The sequence below is a fragment of the Neofelis nebulosa genome, chromosome 12 (genome assembly GCF_028018385.1).
Source record: "Neofelis nebulosa isolate mNeoNeb1 chromosome 12, mNeoNeb1.pri, whole genome shotgun sequence".
NCBI classification, from domain to species: Eukaryota; Metazoa; Chordata; class Mammalia; order Carnivora; family Felidae; genus Neofelis; species Neofelis nebulosa.
Window position 1 is genome coordinate 77378411 of NC_080793.1, and position 18770 is coordinate 77397180.

Here is an 18770-nt window from a genome sequence, read left to right on the forward strand (position 1 = left end):
ACATTGGCTAAACACTGGTACCCACTCGTTGCCTACATGGTGGGCTTTAATTCATTTATTTTTTCTCTTCCTTCTCCGCTGACAATTGATTATCAAAACGTGCTTTGCAAATCCACTGACAGAATAACCTTCGACACAAAAGGGATGTGTGCGCTAACAACAGGTTCCTTCCTTCGTCTGTCAGCAATCTGTGGGAGTATTGCTTGTGTGTATGCGCACATAAAGAGTTTTCTGGTTAAAGGTCATCCCTTCTTTCCCCAAGATTCTTGGATGACCGTTCCTCTTCAGTCTAAGAGGATAACTGAGAATTCATCGCGCCTTTCGTGGAGAAACTTTTTTCCTTTTCTCTTTCTTTTTTTGTTCTTTGGAACCAGGTCTCATGATCGGGCAATGCTCGGTCTCTGTGATCTTCAGAGTAGTAGCCATTTGTGGGAAGCAAACCTAAATCTGTGTCCTCTCAAATCGTCGTTAAACATTCACATGATGGAGCCACCGTCGAGCTTTCTGGTTGGTCAGGTGATCAGCAGACCACCCGAGGTCCACCCACCATTAACCTGGGAAACATTCGAGGTGTTCCTCTCTCCCTTTCCCTCCAAGAGCATTCGCCGGCCAGGCTTTTCCAGGATGTCAGCAAGTCCGCGGGACAATTTCGGCGACCTGCAGAATAGCCTTAGCGACATCACTGAATCGGTGCAGGAGATCTTGACTGAGTCTCAAGCCTGGCTTGGGGATCAGCATGAGTCCCACAGGGGGGAGCAATTAGAAAGAGAAGTTCTGGCTCAGGATGTGTGATACGAATGAGTCTGACCCTCAGTCAGTGATTGTTGGCATCTTCCCATTCCCATCCCTTCCCTCCCTCCCGCCCTCCCTCCCCCGCGTCCTGCTGCTTCTCTTCCCGAGGGTCAGTCTGCCATAGTTGGTTCTGTAGTGACACCTGCCTTCAGAGCCCAGCTGTGCCACTTACGGAGGGCAACCATGGATACGGCAATGAAACTTGAAGAGTCCTACTTTCCGTGTCTCTGGAATGAAAAAGCAAATGGTCCTTCCCTTATAGGACCGTTGCGAAGACGGAATGAAACCGTGTGTGTGATGTGCACGCAGAGTGGCTCAGTAAACGGTAGTCCCTTCTGCTTCCTTTCTCCCCGTTTCTTCCTTTGTTACCATTCCACCCTGGGTCCCGGTTTGGCTCTATTTCTCTCTCTCTCTCTCTTTCCTCTGTTCTGTACCTGGAGTGGCCCTGGGAGGCATTGCGGGCTTTCTATGAAGGACCTACGGTGGATCAGCCGCTGAGACTTGCTCCGGAGGAAACCGGATTCAGAGGTGGGTAGATAGACATCGGTGTGGATGTAGATATAGATGTATGGATAGAAATGATCATCCTGCTGTGCTAAGTGGTAGTTTTTGTCCCAGTTTGGGGAGAGCAATACGCCCTCGTTTTACAGGAGACTGACTGGTGTAGTCTCCCTTGGGGGAGCTGCTCAGAGCTCAGTTAGCCTGGTGCAGAGCGAATGCCCATCCTGGGCTTCTCCCGCCGGTGGTCCTCCTGCCCCTCGGCAGGACCGGGGGTTGCCCTGAAGGCCTTTTTAACCTGCCGGTATCACTTCACCCAAAAGAGAAGGCAGCGCAGATGAGCAACGATTCTGTTGCCGACATCAGTCCTCACGAATCGCCAGGGAAATGCAGATCGTGGAGGAAAGGGAGCCCTTGTGCACCACTGGTGGGAACGGGAATGGGCACAGCCACTGTGGACAACGGTGTGGAGGGGCCTCAGAAGATTAAAAATGGAACCACCATGTGATCCGGCCGTTCCACTTCTGTGTATATACCTGGAGGAAATGAAATCACCATCTTGAAGAGATACCCGCCTGCCCGCGTTCCCTGCTGCGTCGTTTGCAACGGCCAAGACATGGCAACCACCGAAGTGTCCATCGATGGATGAATGGATAAAGGCGTTGTGGGGTATTCATGCAATTAGAAAATTATTCACCCATAGAAGGAAGGAAATCCTGCCATTTGGAACAAATGGATGAATGAACCTTGAGCAGTATGCTAAATGAAATATGTCAGAGAGAGAGAGAGAGAGAGAGAGAGACAAACACTGTATGATCTCATTTATACGTGGAATCTAAAAAGGAGCCAAACTCCTGGAGTAGATTGGTGGTTTCCAGCATCAGGAGTGCAGCTGGGGAGAAGGGGTGAAGGGGACCAAAGGCACAAACTTGTGGTTATAAGATGAATTCATTCTGGGGATGTCATGTGCGGCACGGTGACTATGGCTAGTCCTGCACTGTGCACGTGAAAGCTGCTAAGAGACTAGGTTTTCACAGACACACACACACACACACACACACAGGAAAGGTAACAATGAAAGTGGTAGATGTATCACCCTCATTGTGGTAATCATTTTGCAGCGCATACGTATATCAAAGCATCACATCATACGTGGTAAGCCTGCATAGGGTTGTATGTCAGATTTCCATAAAACAGAAAAAAAGATACTTAATGGCCGAGGGCAGTTCTTGAAACATAATAGCGAAAAAAAGCTTTTTCAGACAGCATCGAAACCTTTAATATTATTATGTCTAGATCAGGGGTTGAATTCTCCCCCCCACGCCCCCCCCCCATGAGTTGAATTTTTGATTTTATTGTTTTTATACTATTTTTTTAATTTACAAAGATATGAGTTTTAAAGAACTTTCCCACTGTTTTGTAAGCTAGAATGTATCTACACATACGTATGTATTTATAATTATATCTATCTCACATTTGGGCAGGTTGTCATAGGCTTGAATAAATTTCTGTAATGTCAGGAAATGGCCACGAGAGGGTGCTCTGTACACACAGTTAACAGCACTTAACTGTGGGCAACCAAGCGTCATTCCCAGACACTGCTCTTTTGTATCAAAGGTTAGTGACTTCATCACAAGTAAATTTTGACCTTGATCGTAGTTTTTCTTTTTTTTTTTTCACTCAAATTCTGGACTGGACAAGACCTCAAAGAAAAAAAATCTCCTTGACCAGGGAAATGCTGTGGTCTGTCCTTGAGAAATGAGTATAGCTAAGCCATATAAAATAGAAGTTTTATTTGCTTTTTTAATTTTTAAATAAGCAACATTCACAAAGTTTAAAAAAAAAAAAAAGCAAAGAGAGGCAGAGGGAATCCCAAGCAGACCCCACACTGCCAGCACAGAGCCCAACATGGGGCTCGATCTCGAGAACTGTGAGATCATGACCTGAGCCGAAACCAAAGCTGGGATGCTTAAACGACTGAGCCACCCAGTCGCCCCTCTCTCCACCCTTTTTATGCAAACTATCTATTCACACTGTTTATCACATTTCTTGATAATACTATATTTGGGGGACCATTCTCTATCAGTACATGAAGAACCCCCTCATTCTTGTTTATGCCTCGATAGTATTCCATTGCACGGATGGATCATACTTCATTTTTCCAATTGGTAACCACGGTGGCCATTTAGTTTTTTTCCAGTCCCTGCTATTTCAAATCATACTACAGTGACTGGGAAGGCAAAAGGTGCTTTTTTTCTTCAGCCCATTCTTACAGACCTGCAAGGACAGGGGCTTCTCTTGATAGCATCTCCCAGACAGAACCACTCAGCACATCAGGAACACCCTTATGTGTTCCAGAATACTGCTGAGTTTCCTCCCCGTCTTTGGCCTTTGAGCGCCTGCGTTGTGGTCACCACCTCTTTCTGGTTTTTGTCTTGTGACTTCTGCACCCCCATTTGCTCCTGGTAGCCCAGCGTCTTGGGTTGGTTTCTAAATCACAGAGGCTCCTTGGTTCATTGTGATTGTCGTCTCCTCCCTATTTCCCTGTTACCTCTTTTGATTGGAAACTTCCGCCGTCGTTTCTGTGGCCAGGTCTTCACCAAAGATGAAGTGGGTGCAGGTTCTTTTTTATTTAAAAAAAAAAAAAGTTTTTTTTAATATAAAAAAGATAAGAGAAGTCCTGCCCATCATCTCCCCACCCAGAAATGCCTGCAGCATCTACTTGAACATGTAGATGTCCCGTCTTTACGTTGAATGTGTGAGTGTGATTACATATATGTTTGTGTAATCATTTACATCTGTGGATATGATACTGACTCTCCATTTTATATTTAATAGTATAACTTTTATAGGCATTTCTATTAAAATTCTTTGAACACACTATTTTTAAAGGTTTGTGTGTTTGCATGAACCATAAGTCACTTGATTTTTTTCTTTTGTTACATGTTTAGATTACCCAGTCCCTCCCCCCCTCTTTTTTTTGGTTCTAAATACAGCTGTCATTGACATCTTTATACACATTATTAGTTAAGTCTGGACTCTGCTCGGCTCTTAGACATCCCAAGCTGAGCATTATTTGGTACCTTCTTTCTGGGACTGTTTTTCCCAGACCTGTATTACTCTTTAGGTCTCCAAAGTTACTTGCTTTCATGACGTAGGGAGACTGTTTAGATAGTGAACTAGTGTTTCCTGCGTTGAGACCAGAATCAGGTTACAGGGTTGGATAGTAGGTTTAACTTTTATTGTGTCATAGTCCGTCCTGGGAGCTCTATGTGTGTTCTCTCATTTAATTCTTTTTTTTTTTTTTTTTTAACGTTTATTTATTTTTGAGACAGAGAGAGACAGAGCATGAACGGGGGAGGGTCAGAGAGAGAGGGAGACACAGAATCTGAAACAGGCTCCAGGCTCTGAGCAGTCAGCACAGAGCCCGACGCGGGGCTCGAACTCACGGACCGCGAGATCACGACCTGAGCCGAAGTCGGACGCTCAACCGACTGAACCACCCAGGCGCCCCTCTCATTTAATTCTTAAAATGAACTTGCCTGAGGTAGTTCCATGTTCTTATTTTATTTCATTTATATGCTTTACTTTTTTTCTTAAAGTTTACTTATTTTTGGGGGGGGGGGTGGAGGGCATGGAGAGGAGGAGAGTATGAGTAGGGGAGGGACAGAGAGAGAGAAACCCAAGCAGGCTCCTCGCTGTCAGCTAAGAGCCCGACGTGGGGCTGGATCCCATGAACCGAAAGATCATGACCCTCACTTCTAAGTGAGACAGCTATATATACCTATAAAGTCCTTCTAAAAGTTAGATTTTCGGGGCATCTTTAAAGTTCTCTACAACTGAGTTACAGGTAGGCGACGTATCTCCACGCTGTTGAGATTTATTTTTTACGTATGGCTCTCAGTGTTTGTGACTGACTGTGGGATTCAGGCTTCCTCAGGGCATCGGAATTAAGATCCAAAGACAGGCTAGTGAGAAATTGTTAGGATGTGGTCAAAGATAAAAAGTTAATTCACTGTGTCTGTGCTTTGTAGATTAAGCCATCATCAGAATATGTAATTAGAGCCTGCTACAAACACGGTTTTAATCGATGATGGAATTAGGTGGGTAGGGGAAATGTGCAGGAATTACTCTTAGGACTTTCCGGCACTCCCAGGGGGAAAACCGCCTAAGAAAATCCGAATGATTTAACAGTAATACAATAAGCTGTTTCCATTCCCAACAATGGTTTCAGGAAACCAACCGAAGCTGTGGCCAGCCACGCCTGAATGTTTGCCCCAGTGGTAGGTCTGTGATGCCTGAGTCACTGGTGAAGCCATCGGCAGCCTATTTAATGTCGGTTCTGCTGCTGCTGTGGTAGGGACGCTGAACTAAGTGGTCTTCACGATACGTCAGTAACTGGGACGGGGGATCTGGTGGTGATCTCCACTTTTGTGCGAGGGATTCTTGGCAGGAAGGACAGAGTTGAGTGGCCGTCTTTGGCCATTACTTAGTCTCGGCTGGAGGATTTGCCAGGCACGGTCCAACGTGTAGGGAGATCTCCATCCTTGGCCTAGGGTAGGAAGCATTCCCACCGGCCGCGTCATGAACAAAGAATGATGGCCTCCCACCGTGGCCACTCTCGTTGTGAGTGGCCACCTTATTAAAAGAGGAGTTCCGTGAACCCCGGTTGGATTTTTATTGCACGGGATCTTCTCTGACACGTGCTGGCGTAGAGAGCGCAGGCAGTCGTAGTCTTTGGATGCAAACGCGATCTCACCGTTGCCGCGGAAGTCGTGCGGGTGAAGGCATGGACTGGAGTTAGTCCCGTTTTCCTTTCCCTGCCTGGACCTGAGCTGTGTTTCAAACGGCGACGGCACCTTGCTGATACCACCTAGGCAGCTGTGTTCCTCTATGGCCGATCTGTAATTTGCCCCGGGCTCCCTCAGGAGTCGACCCTGGATGACTGCGGTCTGCTTTGCATCATCTTAAAGGTGTGGCTAATTAGTGACTGTTTTCTGGAACCCTCTGCTCTCCGATTACACTCTCAACTTTGTTTTTTTGAGAGTTAGGAGTCAGGGGGAAAGATTGTTGGCATTGGCTCAAGTGCTCCCGGGTCTTGATGGGGCACATTTCCCACTTCCTGTCCACTCCAGTGGGATCTAAACCGTGCTGGGGACGTGGAGCTACAGCCGCACCTTGCTCCGAAAAGACGCGTCTTCTTTTCCCCTCTGTTAACAGTCTGCCTGTCTTCTTTCCTAGATCCTGGAGAAGGGCAGCCATGCCATTGACTTGACTGCTTTGGTCCAGCCGTGAGAACCATTTTCATCTGCTTCCCCGAACCCTTAGTAGTGCTAACTCCCCAAATGGACTAATGCCTTCCTGTCTTCAAAAACACTCTATTTTTGACAGTAGAAAATGCAGAGGGGTGGGTGTGGTGCTCCGACGGAGGGGAACAGTCCAGGCCTGGTTTCTGCTTGCGAAGCGCGTAGTCCGGTTGAAAGGGACATGTAATCATTTGGGGAATCAAGTCTGCTCTGACTCTTGGCTCCCTGGACCTTTTCATCATCTGGATGCCAGATAAAATACAGATGTTCTGAGCTAGAAACACAGCACCAGACTATTTTCCTCTTGGCTCGCGCTGCCTCTTAAATGCCTGAATGCCAGACAAACTCGTTTTCAGCGTTTTTGGTCCAGCTATAATTCACGGAAGATATCCCAATCTGGATTGAATGATTTTCTTCCCAGCTACGTCTCTGAGATTGGCCCGTGTTCTCCGGGGCCTTTGGCTGCTGGGTTTGTGATGATCTCCGGGCTGCTTTTCCTTTAAGTCACATTGGTGACACTGTCGTGGACAGTGGCCATGGATGTCCCTCCTCTGGAACCCAGCAAGAGCCTTTCTCCGGCCCCGGATCGATCCCGCTCCCCAGCCCTTGGAAGACTCATCCTCGGCGGACCTCCCTTCGGCCCCCATGGCTTCTGCACCGAAATGACCTTTTCAACAAATCCTCGCCTTGAAGTCAAACGGAGAGCGTCTCTGCATAGAATGTGAGTCAGATTTTTTTTTTTTTCCCAGCAGGATGAGGGCTTTGTTTTTTAACCACCACAGACACCGAGAGGTCATCGAAGTTTGCAGCTACCTTGCAAGGAAGCCCGTGGCAGAGGCTCCAGGGTGAGGAGGCCGGTTCCGAGGACGCGGGTAGGAATGAACACACACAGGCCTTCGCTGTTGGATCACAAGCTCCCGCATCTTTCCTCCTGCCCCCATCAAGATGCCCACTTTCCCCATCTGCAACCAGAGCGGGGTGGGGTGGGGGGTGGCTTTGAAAAGGCAAGCTTGAATGATGGTAAGTTCCGATCAAGCGGCCGGAAGGATCAGCTGACCCAGCTTTACCTCCGGTACTTGTGAGAGGTTCTTCCTTGTCCAACTGAAGACGCCCACCCTTACCGGCCGTTGCCCTTTACCGTGACAAGGAGATACACGAACGTGACAGAAGCCACTCTGAAAGCTTTGAGACAGTGGTCGCTGGGCGGTTGCCCTACACGACTCTCTTACGAGCTCCGACGTCCCCTCCGTGGGGATAGAAACCCGGTGGCCACGCGACCCGTGAGCCGCCCTCTGGGTTTCCCTCCAGGACAGATGCCCACCGACCACAGCCTCCTCCCCTCTCCCCGCCCCCCCCCCCCCCCCCCCCCCCGGGAGCATCAGAGCCCGAGGGAGGGGCCCAGACTAGACGCCCACTCCCAGCTTTTGTTCCCTGCCCAGCCTGCATCTCTGGGACATCCCGAAGGCGAGGGTTAAAGAGGGAGGGAGGCAGAGAAGGCGGCCAGACACCTGCTTTCTCTCTCGGGAGGCACATACCGTTCCAGAATTCGCCTTCCACCGGAGTCTGGGCGGGACCCACACACGTCCCCTGCCGCAGCTGCAGTCCTTCTCGGCACGTGCGACACTGCTGGTGGCCAAAACCAGTGCAGGTTTCACAGGCCCGGTGGCAGGGCTCACATTCTCCCGTCTCCAGGTCGCCGTAGAAGCCGGGGCCACAATTGCGCACACACGTGCCGCCTACGTGAGAACGCAGAGAGGGGGCCTGAAGGTGGGTCCCTGGCTGGCTTAGCTTGGTGCTCTGTGCAAGGCCAAGTTCCAAACAGGCCGAGGGGCGTCTCGGGAACACTTTTGTTGGAGTTTGTTTGTAAACTTCTTTAAAACAATTTTTTTAAATGCTTGTTTATTTTTGAAAGAGAGACAGAGAGATGGCATGAGCGGAGGAGGGGCAGAGAGAGAGGGAGACCCAGAATCTGAAGCAGGCTCCAGGCTCCGAGCTGTCGGCACAGAGCCCGACGACGCGGGGCTCGAACTCACCAACTGTGAGATTATGACCTGAGCCGAAGTCGGACGCTTAACTGAGCCACCCAGGCGCCCCACCTTTTTCTTTTAAACTTTTGTGTGTTTTTTTTTTAGTTTTTTTAATGCGTATTTATTTTTGAGTTTGTTTTTTTAAGAAACCAAGCTGGCATAAGCTTATTTCAACCAAGGAACGGGTCTTAAATCCAACATTTAAAGTCCGCCTTTAGCGGGGAATTTAAATTGGTTATTAGCTCAAGGGGTTAAGAGCCTAGTCAATTCTCAGGGCCCTGAATAAATAAAATAGTGTCCATATAGAACCACTGGAGATCTGGGTGGGCTGTCTGCCCCTCTCTCTCTCTCCCACAAACATTCGAGAGCACTGGACCATTAGTTCTTGGACTGTAAGACTCGTAGCGTATTTCTTTCCTAACCATCCAGAACTGACCAGAGGATCTTGTTTACCTTTTACAGTGCTTAGGAAGAGTCATGGTTCTGGATATTTCAGGTGACTCCTCTCAAGGCCTTTATCGTCGGTGTTCCTGCCCCCCCACCCCCCACCCCGCCCCCGCCCCCTTCACTCTCGTTTCCATCAGCTTGGAGATGTTTGCAATTAATTAGTGAAGTAGGAACTCCGCCACAGTAATAGAAGCAGAAAGAAGTAGTCTGGGCTAATGCTTATTCTGAAACCAAATTACAGTCCGTCCCCGGACGAGAGGCACAAGACTCAGGCAGATCAGGCGGGTGCCCTCCTTTCCGGGCGAGGCCCCGGAGCCTTTGTTCTTCCTCTGCACCCTGCCATTGTCACACTTACCCAGGAGAAAGAAGCCCTCTTCACACGAGTAGCACTCATGCGGGTCACAGTTGCTGCAGTTCGTATCACACGGTTTACATTCAGATCCTTCGCCGTAGGTCCTCTCGGGACACGTTTTATGACAGTGGTGCTGAAACCTACGGGGGGGAGATGGGGTTTCTTCCGTGAGCTACGTTGGCGTATTTCTCTTAACCACCAGAATTCAATGTCCTCACATATGTACGCTCATCGTGTTTAATAGGTATAGATATGTGGGTTTCAAGGGCAAAAACCTTCTCTTGGTCTATGTGCTCAACAAACGAGGTTGATCTGGACCCTAAGGACCCTTCATGAAGGCAGCTGTGAAGAGGCTGGGGCGAAGGAAAGCAGCACCGAGATGTATTTATGGGCTACTGATTATGCATTTACGACTCGTGTATTTATTTATTTTGAATTTTTTTAATGTTTATGTATTTTTGAGAGAGAGAGAGGCAGCGCGCAAGTAGGGGGAGGGACAGAGAAAGAGGGAGACAACAGAATTTGAAGCAGGCTCCAGGCTCCGAGCTGTCAGCATAGAGTCCGATGCGGGACTCGAACTCACGGACCGCGAGATCATGACCTGAGCCGAAGTCGGCCGCTCGACCGACTGAGCCACCCAGGCGCCCCCAGACATACCACCTTAGATGTACAGATTTGAATTGGAGAACTTTGGGAGTGGTTGTAATCTGCGTTTCATTGAACTTGGTGGTCTGCGTCTCGTGCTACCCAGAGGATGATTAAGAACTAATAAAGTAACTGGCTTCATGCTGGACTTTCTGACTTCTGTCAAGGACAAGGTCTCCAGGCAGACGTTTGGAAAGAGCTCAGTGTAGAGTTCAAGTGGCTTACCAAAATGTCTGCCACGAGATTAGTAAGGGTGAAGTGTCTTAGCTGTTATGTATTTATATTGTTATGCCTAGTATCTGTTCTCATGCTACAATAGAATGTTGTATTTCAGACGCCACTGAATTACAGGGTCATCTGAAGGGGGAGCAGAATCATGCTGGCCTTTGCCCGTTGATGAATTTCACAGCATTGACAAGATACCAGAGGAAAGCTTTGCATCTCTTCGTTAATAACGTCAATCATACAGGGTGTCACTCATTATATCCAGTTCCTAACCATTCTAAAGGGTTATAAACGTGTGTTTCTTGAAAGAAACACCTCACGTTTCACTCTCAGTGATACGGGGCATTTTCTTGTGGTGTATTTGTTTCTCAAAGGAGGTTACAAAACCTTCTCGTTGTTGGCCAGCAGTGAGCTGGAGCGCCTGGCAGGGCTGGCCCCTAGGATGACCAGAATGCTGTCAGGTGACAGAGGAGGTCAAGGCGGGTGCTCCCGTGTCAACATGAGGAAGGGTGCAGTTAAGCCGGAGGGATGCAGAGAAAAGGAACAAAGAAGAACAAAGTGGGAACGCCCGCTTCTGCGCGGCCACTATCTGAGAGTCTAAGTTCTCCTTCTTTGGTTCTTCAAGGAACATTCTGGGCTCCCAACCATGTGACCTCACCAAGGAGTGCTTGCATCTCTGCTGTTCGTCTCTGCCTGAGGCGGTGTGTGGCGGGCCATGTGCTGGGTAAAGGCCAACCGTGAATATGCTGACAGATTGCTTTCTGCTCATTTACTGTCATCAGCTTAGGTAATGACAAGGCGGACTGATTATTTTTGCTGGGTTTCAGCTTGTCGGGTTCCCCTTTCCCTCCCAAGCACCGCACCCCTTCTCTTCTCACCCAGTACCACACCTCGGGCCTCTCGAATGTGATGGAGGCAAAAGGCAGCGTGGTGACGGGAGGAACCAGCCCACTAAAGTCGAGGTGACCCAAACCCGGACCCCCCCCCCCCCACTGGCTCGTGGGGCCACATGAGGGAACCGAGAGCCTCTCGGAGATTCAGGTTTCTCCTCTGGAGAATAATGTCCATCCCGTGTCCCTGGCAACATTCACGGAAAGGTGAAGAGACGAACTGGGTGGGAATTTCTCACAACCCTCCCCCCCCAAGTTCTTAGCATGACAGGAAGGAACCAGGCATCTTATACATCATCCAGGCCTTCCTTTTCTTCTCCTCTGCCTTCTTAGCTTTTCTTCCAAGACTGGCGCCCGTGTGCCCTGGGAGGCAGACTAAAATAGGAATGGAAGGTGACGTTGAGACAGGCCATCTTTGATTTGTAGGTTTGAATTGGAGAACTTTGGGAGTGGTTGTTAATCTGTGTTGCATTTAATCTGGTGGTCTTGTGTCTCTCGTTACCCAGAAAATGGCTAAGAGCTACCCACGTACCTGGCTTCCTCCTGGACTTTCTGACTCTCGTTAAGCACAAGGTCTCCGTGCAGACACTTGGGAATAGCTTGCTTGGGGGTCAGGTCTATTATTAAGGTTTGTCCGTGAACAGCAAGGTCTGAATCCTGGTAACCCATGGCAAGATTCCTAGACACCAGTGTCAGGTTGGGTGACTTCCAGGACCGAGAAAAAGAGGGCCTCCTTTTGAGTCAAGAAAACAGCTGGGCTCTTATTGCTAAATCCAAGAATCGTTCATTAATAGCCTGATGGGGCAGAGTTGCTTCAGGCCGCAGGGCCTCTCTGCTTTAATCACTGGATTTAGGATTAAGTCAGTAATGCTTAAACTGCAGAAAAGTTAGTGCCATGAAAACAGAAGAGAACAGCCGGACTCACATGTAATACCCCGTACTGCATGATGCACAGGTTCCTGGGTCGCCTGGAAGACAATGAGAATAATGAGACATCATAATTATCAAGAGTCCATCATTTGGAGAAATGGGCTTTGGAAAAGTTGTGGCCGGAGCCTGAATTGGGGCTCGAACTCGTAAACCGCGAGACCATGACCTGAGCCGAAGTCGGACGCTTAACCGACGGAGCCACCCAGGCGCCCCCAGGTTACACCGTTGTTAATTAGTAACACGGTGTATGCAGTGATTTGTCTTTATCAAAGCTAGGAAAATCAGAGTTCTCATAAATAGCTGGCCCTGCTTTGCAAGGAAGTGTAGTCCCAAGCTGCTAGGTTTTCAAAGTGCAGATTAAGACCCGTCTCCATTAAGCACCCCCTGGCCTCTACTGAGGGGAGGGCCTCAAGCGTGTCCACACGCGCACGTTTGGAAGGGGCCGCGAGGTTCCATCCCTCGAATGATAGGTTTTCCATGAGTTACCCCAAATGCCTGCCAATGTCAGGGAGCGTCATCTGGGAGACTCCTTTGAAATCTGGACAATTATTTTTTTTCCAATACAGTATCCACTTTGTGTTCCGCACTTCACGACCCTCTTGAAGAAACTGTCCTGTTCTCATTAGGTACAATGATTCCATGTGCTCCTGTTGGCTCCGAGAAGGGACCCTCTCCTACAGCTTTCAGGGGACTTAATGAGAGAGAAAGGACTTCGAGGATCACTAAGTCAGTCTATCTCCCTCCCTCTTAACCCTCCCGGAAAGACGCCAATTCCCAGATCCCATCATGAAGGGCGTTCTGTGATTTCCGCTGGCCTGCCATGCCTGTGACCAACAGGTTCCCGTGACACCCCAGTTCTGCTCTTTTTCCTTCTAGTCGGAGGTGGAAAACAATTGCTCCTTTTCAGAAGATTCCTTTCGGTACGTGAAGATTGTATGTCACCTTTAATTGGATTTTAAACAAAACTATGTCCTTTGAACTTTGTGCACGGCTCTCCTTCCTAATGTACTCCAGGCTCTATTTCGGTGTTCACAAAGTCTGCCTCTTGGCGGTAGGGCCTTGCTTGAATCTATAGCCAAGCGTTCCCCTTGAATCCTCCCAGGGATGTTTCAAGACAATACTACTGTGTATTACACACTATATGTCTAATGCATTGCACCAAGAGTTATCGTGGAAAACTTTCTTTTTTAAAATTTCATTTATTTATTTTGAGAGAGAGAGCATCTGCGAGCAAGCACAGGAGGGGGAGAGAGAGAGAGAGAGAGAGAGAGAGAGAGAGAGAGAGAATCCCAAGCAGGCCCTGCACTGTCAGAGCAGAGCCCGATACAGGGCTCGAACTCACGAACCGTGAGATCATGACCTGTGCTGAAACCAAGAGTCGGACGCCCAACTGACTGAGCCGCCCGGGTGCCCCTGTTGTGGAAAAATTTCTGTCAGAGGCTCTGCCCCTTAACCAGGGATTGCCAGAACCTTGTGGAAATAGCCTAGTGATGATGCAGGGGACAGGGTACCGGCCTGGGAACTGGGCTATCTGTTTCTAGTTCGAAGTTTTAACCCTGGCTTCACTGCCTTGTGAACGTGCATAAACGTCGCTCTCCTCTCTGCGCTCTGATTTCCGCAGGTGTAAAATGACCTCGTTAGAAAAGATGGTAGGAAAGACTCGCCAAAAGTCAAAAATGCTGATGCTGGGGCGCCTGGGTGGCTCAGTCGGTTAAGCGTCCGACTTCAGCTCAGGTCACGATCTCGCGGTCCGCGAGTTCGAGCCCCGCGTTGGGCTCTGGGCTGATGGCTCAGAGCCTGGAGCCTGCTTCCGATTCTGTGTCTCCCTCTCTCTCTGCCCCTCCCCCGTTCATGCTCTGTCTCTCTCTGTCTCAAAAATAAATAAACGTTAAAAAACAATTAAAAAAAAAAGAAATTAAGGGATTGCTTAAAAAGAAAACAAAAAAAACTAAAAAAAAAAAAAAATGCTGATGCTGAGTCTAGCAGGGGTTGGCAATCTGTGGCCCACTCTGGGGCCGAATTCAGCCACGTCCCTTCCATAAGGAAGGATTGAACAAGAGTCAAGACAGCCAAGGACATAGCCAGACCCTTCGGCAGGAGGCTGTGATTTGCTCTCGGTGAGGAAATGGGTTTTTTTCCCCCTCCGTTATACAGCGACATGGTCTGTTATAGGGCAACCCCGGGCAGGGCAGTGAAATGAACCATAAACCAGGCTAATTAAGGGACATAAGGAATCTCGGAGGTGCCACGACAAAGCAAAGCTCACTGAAATTCTTAGAATTCTTGCCGGTGGGGAGGGGGGCTTCGTGCTTTCCGCAATCCATTGTTCGGGGGATCTGAAACCCTTCGAAGGGGGTGGGAGGGCCCCAGCGAACACTAGTGGTTCCCCTGGGTGAGTTTGTTTCCTGCTACGGATCTGTGTTTGCATCTGTATTCTTTTCAGTTCTGGTGCTAAATAAACTGCTACTTCTCAGCTCACAGTTGGGCAGCTTACTTTTTCCTGCCTGTCCCCGATGAACATATTTGACTCTGACAGTTTTGCTAATTTGGCAAGGGCTGGGGAAATTCTAATCCTGTTCTCTAATGTTCTGGCCATCCCTCCCATCTAGGAATTTAATGAGTTTGCTCTCTGCTCCTTTAAGCAGGTCACTGATGAAAATGTTAAACAGAACCAAGCCTCAGAAATGTGCATACCAATGTAATCTTGAGTCCAGGGACCTTTCCAGCCCAGATGCACAGTGAATGTGGTACCTTTACAATAGTTTGCATAAATGAATAATGCATAGAATAGGAAGTATGTCTTATAACAGCTTGTGAATGCCCATTAGTCTTTCTTATTATTACCGGTTATTCTGAAGAATAAGGATTATTAAAAAAAAAATTTTCCACCCCCGAAGATCCACAAGTCAGACATAAGCTAAATGGATTTAGCTTGACCACTGAGAGGCAGCTGTTATGGGATTAAGGAAAGGTAACAGTCCCAAACCTAGAAGTTGACTCTAAGTCAAGTTGGCATTTGGATGGTGAGGAGGGTTGGCTTAAGGACAAAGATGAATTTTCCTGGCTTCGCGTGTTGTATGCATGCGTGTGTTTGGTGGGGGGGTGGGGGGGGGGTGGGGGCGGAAAAGTCTAAACAGTCTAGAATTGTGCACTGTCTCGGAAGGTGGTATCCAGAGTAGGATGTTTACTTAGCTCTGGTTCCTTGGTATTGTCAGGCTTTTGAGCTGAGAGAATATAGTCTGGGTGGAAATGGGGCACGTTCAGTCAGAATTCAGAGAGAGTGTCACACATTTGGAAAAAAGCCTTCAGAAACAGTTACTGGCTTCCAGCTGCTGACATCCCCACCAAGGAGAATGTGTGAGCAGAAGCCTTGTCAGGCTGGGGATACAGCCTGCCTTTCTCGAGAAAACCCATTTTTATGGTCTCCTTTTTATGGGCTGGGGGGTGGGAGCAGGACCACAGTGTCCCTTCTGTCTGGAGAGTTCTGGGTGATCCTCTGCGTCACCTTCCACGTTTTCCTTAGTTTCATCGGTGCTGGGTCTCGTGCAAACTCAGTCTTCTCGTGGGGATATTGACGGCTGCTGTCAACGTCTCCTTCAGGGGTCAACTTACATCCTCTGCCATGTTATTTTGTTCTCAGGAATACCTATACCCTCACCATCGAATATGGATGGATCAGGGCCGTGTTAGTAGTTATGGATACCTCACTTAGAAAATGTATTGGAAAGAGATATTTTAAACTTCAAATGGAACTGAATGTTAACAATGGGAAGAGGAAGGGCGTTTTTTATGGGTTACATAAACGGAGTCCTATAATTAAAGATACATAGAAGCCAAAATGACTCGAATGTGCCTTTTCTAAATTAATTCTTCTTGTAGGATTACTTTTCATTTGAAGGGGACAAGCGACCCGTCGTTTTTAAAAGAGCAGCCCTTTAGCATGTAACATCTAGGTATGCCACAGCCAGCCACGCATCAGGTACATTGTTGAGGCAGAATTGCCTCTCTGCAAAACCGTGAGGTTTTGCAGTTAATGTCAGGATTCACTTGCAGGCTTCTAGGACTTTCATCCGTACCTCGTGGTAGCCCAGGCCTTCCTCTGTACGGCCTATTGAAACTGCTCTGTTCCATAGTCCTTTCCTGCACAGACCCTACTAGCTACTGCCCAGGATGATAGAGTAATGGGCATGTGAAACTTGTGCTCTAGGGAAGCTCCTAGGTTCTCATCTGCTTCCATCCCTCCTCAGGTATCCTAGACTCATAAGGCTCCTTTTGCTTTGACCTCTTAGGCCACCTCTGTAGATGTCCATAAGGCAGCACCCACCTTGTTGTAATTGAACATACCCTGTATGCTTGCTTTTCCCAGATGATTTCAACCTTTTGGCTCAATTACCTTCCCAGTTCCACTCACCTATATTCTAGGCTCGACCAAACTTGGGGCTCTGTTCACCTCCCCAGTGCCTCCCCCAATGCGTGTGTGTGTGTGTGTGTGTGTGTGAATTATTTATACGTTCTAGTGCATGAATGCTTTCCATCTTGAAGAAGGTACGCTAACATAGAAAATTTAATAACAAAATGATCAGAAATACAAGATCTACGTTTTACTGTAGGCCAGTGGATTGTCTTGCATATTTCTCCTCGGGGACAAGTGACTCAGGCCACACTTAACAGAATGCCACATCTGAGCTAATACATTCCTATACCAACTTTCCAAAAATATGTTTTACCTTTGATTCCGTAAAGTTATACCCGGAAGGGGTGGCTCTCTGATGGGCTCACACATCTGCACGTATAGACAGACTTCCTGCACTCGGCTTCTAGCCCTTCCATATTTTGTAGACAGACTCCATGATTTTAATGAACTTGTTTACCTAGCGTTTTGGGGTTGGGAGATAAGTTTAAAATATAGCGAGAAATGAAAGTGTTTGAATGATATGACTGGATTCTACTTTTCTCGCCTTTCCATCACATTCTATAGCTCTGGTGCATAAATGTGTTCCCCAGAAAAAAACTTTCTAGATTAAAATAACCAATGATTACGTGCCCGTGAAAGACAGCATAAAAATTTATCTGCTGAGACTGGATTTAAAAAGTGTGGTACATGTATACATTAAAATTTTGTTTCTCAAAAATATTTAACGGGGCGCCCGGGTGGCTCACTCAGTTGAGTGTCTGACTTTAGCTCGGGTCATGATCTCACGGTTCGTGGGTTCAAGCCCTGCATCGGGCTCTGTGCTGTCAGAGCAGAGCTGCTTCGGATCCTCTGTTTCCCTCTCTCTCCGCCCCTCCCCTGCTCATGCTCTCTCTCTCAGAAATAAATAAACTTAAAAAAATCTTTAATGACGTGACAGGCTCTGTGAATAAGGACGGCAATCCATATCTAGATATGTCTGTAATATATACGCATATCTGCCTATATGTATAGATATGACTTTATCAAAAATCAGAAGGAAAGCTCAACGATTATTAGTAGCTATCTCTGATATTATTTATGTGTATGTTTCTATATTTTCTTAATAAGCGTGTGCTATGGAATTAATTTTAAAAACTGCTAGTAAGGAAAGAAAGCGCGTGCCCAGGTTATGAATCCCCAGAGTCATCCGTGTTTGGAAAACGGTCTTCTCTCACAGACCTCTCTTTCAAGAGAGCTGGTCTTTTGGTCACACTCTTCAGTTTCTGTCCCCTTTCTTCACACGTCTGGCTTTTCATCTCTCCACCTCATTTCTCAGCAGTTCTTGATTCTACATCACCAGGACAAGACCGCTACTCCATGGGGCTTGTTTAAAACCGTGGCCGATGTTTAAACGAATTCCTTTTTCCAAATTCACTTTTCATACCAAATGTTTTCCTGATAGGATTCTGTAAAGGAGGCCGATGACTAGGAAGTGGGGTTATTCTCGGCTCTGCCTCCAGACTTACTCACTGTCTGAGGTGCCGTCACTTGGGCCAAGCATCCTTAAACAGTTCTCTTCGTGAGCACCTGAAGCCTTGTGGGAGCATCAGCAGGATGCCCGTCCCCTACTGAGAGGTACCAGAGCTCCCTTTGAGGGGAGAGACGGCATTGCAAACAGGCCTTACTTTAATTGTTTGGGGAGATAATTAAGTGTGTTGTCAATAATGCATATTCTCTCGGAGTAAATATATGCTAACTGGATGATGCTGTCCAAATCTGTTAGGAGAGTCACTGGCATTCTTCGTTTTACTCAGAAATAACGAAGCGGGTAAGAGATTTATATGCCCACAAAGTACAAGTAAATTTAAGTCCCCAGTGGCACTAAGAAGTATTACTTCAAGCAATTAGCGCTCGCATACAGAATGGACCCTCTGACCAGCTTTGCCAAAGCAGATTTTTTTTTTCTGGAAGGTTCAATGGCGCTGGGATACAAAGTACTTGGTTAGGGGGACTGTTGATGGTTTTCAACCATTTTGTCCTCTCCGGCGTCCAAGGACAATGAATAAATATTTGAATTGGCAATAATGTAAATGGCGCAGCTGACAAGGGGGCACAACCCCCTGGAGGGGCGCGGTAGTAGAGAGCAGAATAAATAATCTAAATCATTGTCTACAAATGTCGGCTAAGGGACGGCTCCGTTCTCTGTTGGGCTCTAGTCTTTACCAAGTCCTCTGGTTCCAACAATGGACTATCAGAATAGGCAAG

The 18770-nt window shown here is 47.7% G+C and overlaps 1 protein-coding gene across 2 annotated transcripts in view; it reads right to left on the bottom strand.

Annotated features, from left to right (window-relative positions):
- The window catches only part of PCSK5 (proprotein convertase subtilisin/kexin type 5), a 452999-nt gene that overhangs the window by 37932 nt on the left and 396297 nt on the right, over window positions 1-18770 (bottom strand). Inside the window, exons 25-28 of one of the 2 annotated variants that reach the window (XM_058695668.1) lie at window positions 12108-12150; window positions 9426-9562; window positions 8132-8332; window positions 3842-3913 (exon numbers count right to left, since the gene is read on the bottom strand). In XM_058695668.1, coding sequence (XP_058551651.1) covers window positions 3842-3913; window positions 8132-8332; window positions 9426-9562; window positions 12108-12150 — 453 coding nt within the window. The remainder of the gene's footprint in view (window positions 1-3841; window positions 3914-8131; window positions 8333-9425; window positions 9563-12107; window positions 12151-18770) is intronic. The other variant, XM_058695669.1, reaches the window with a different exon arrangement.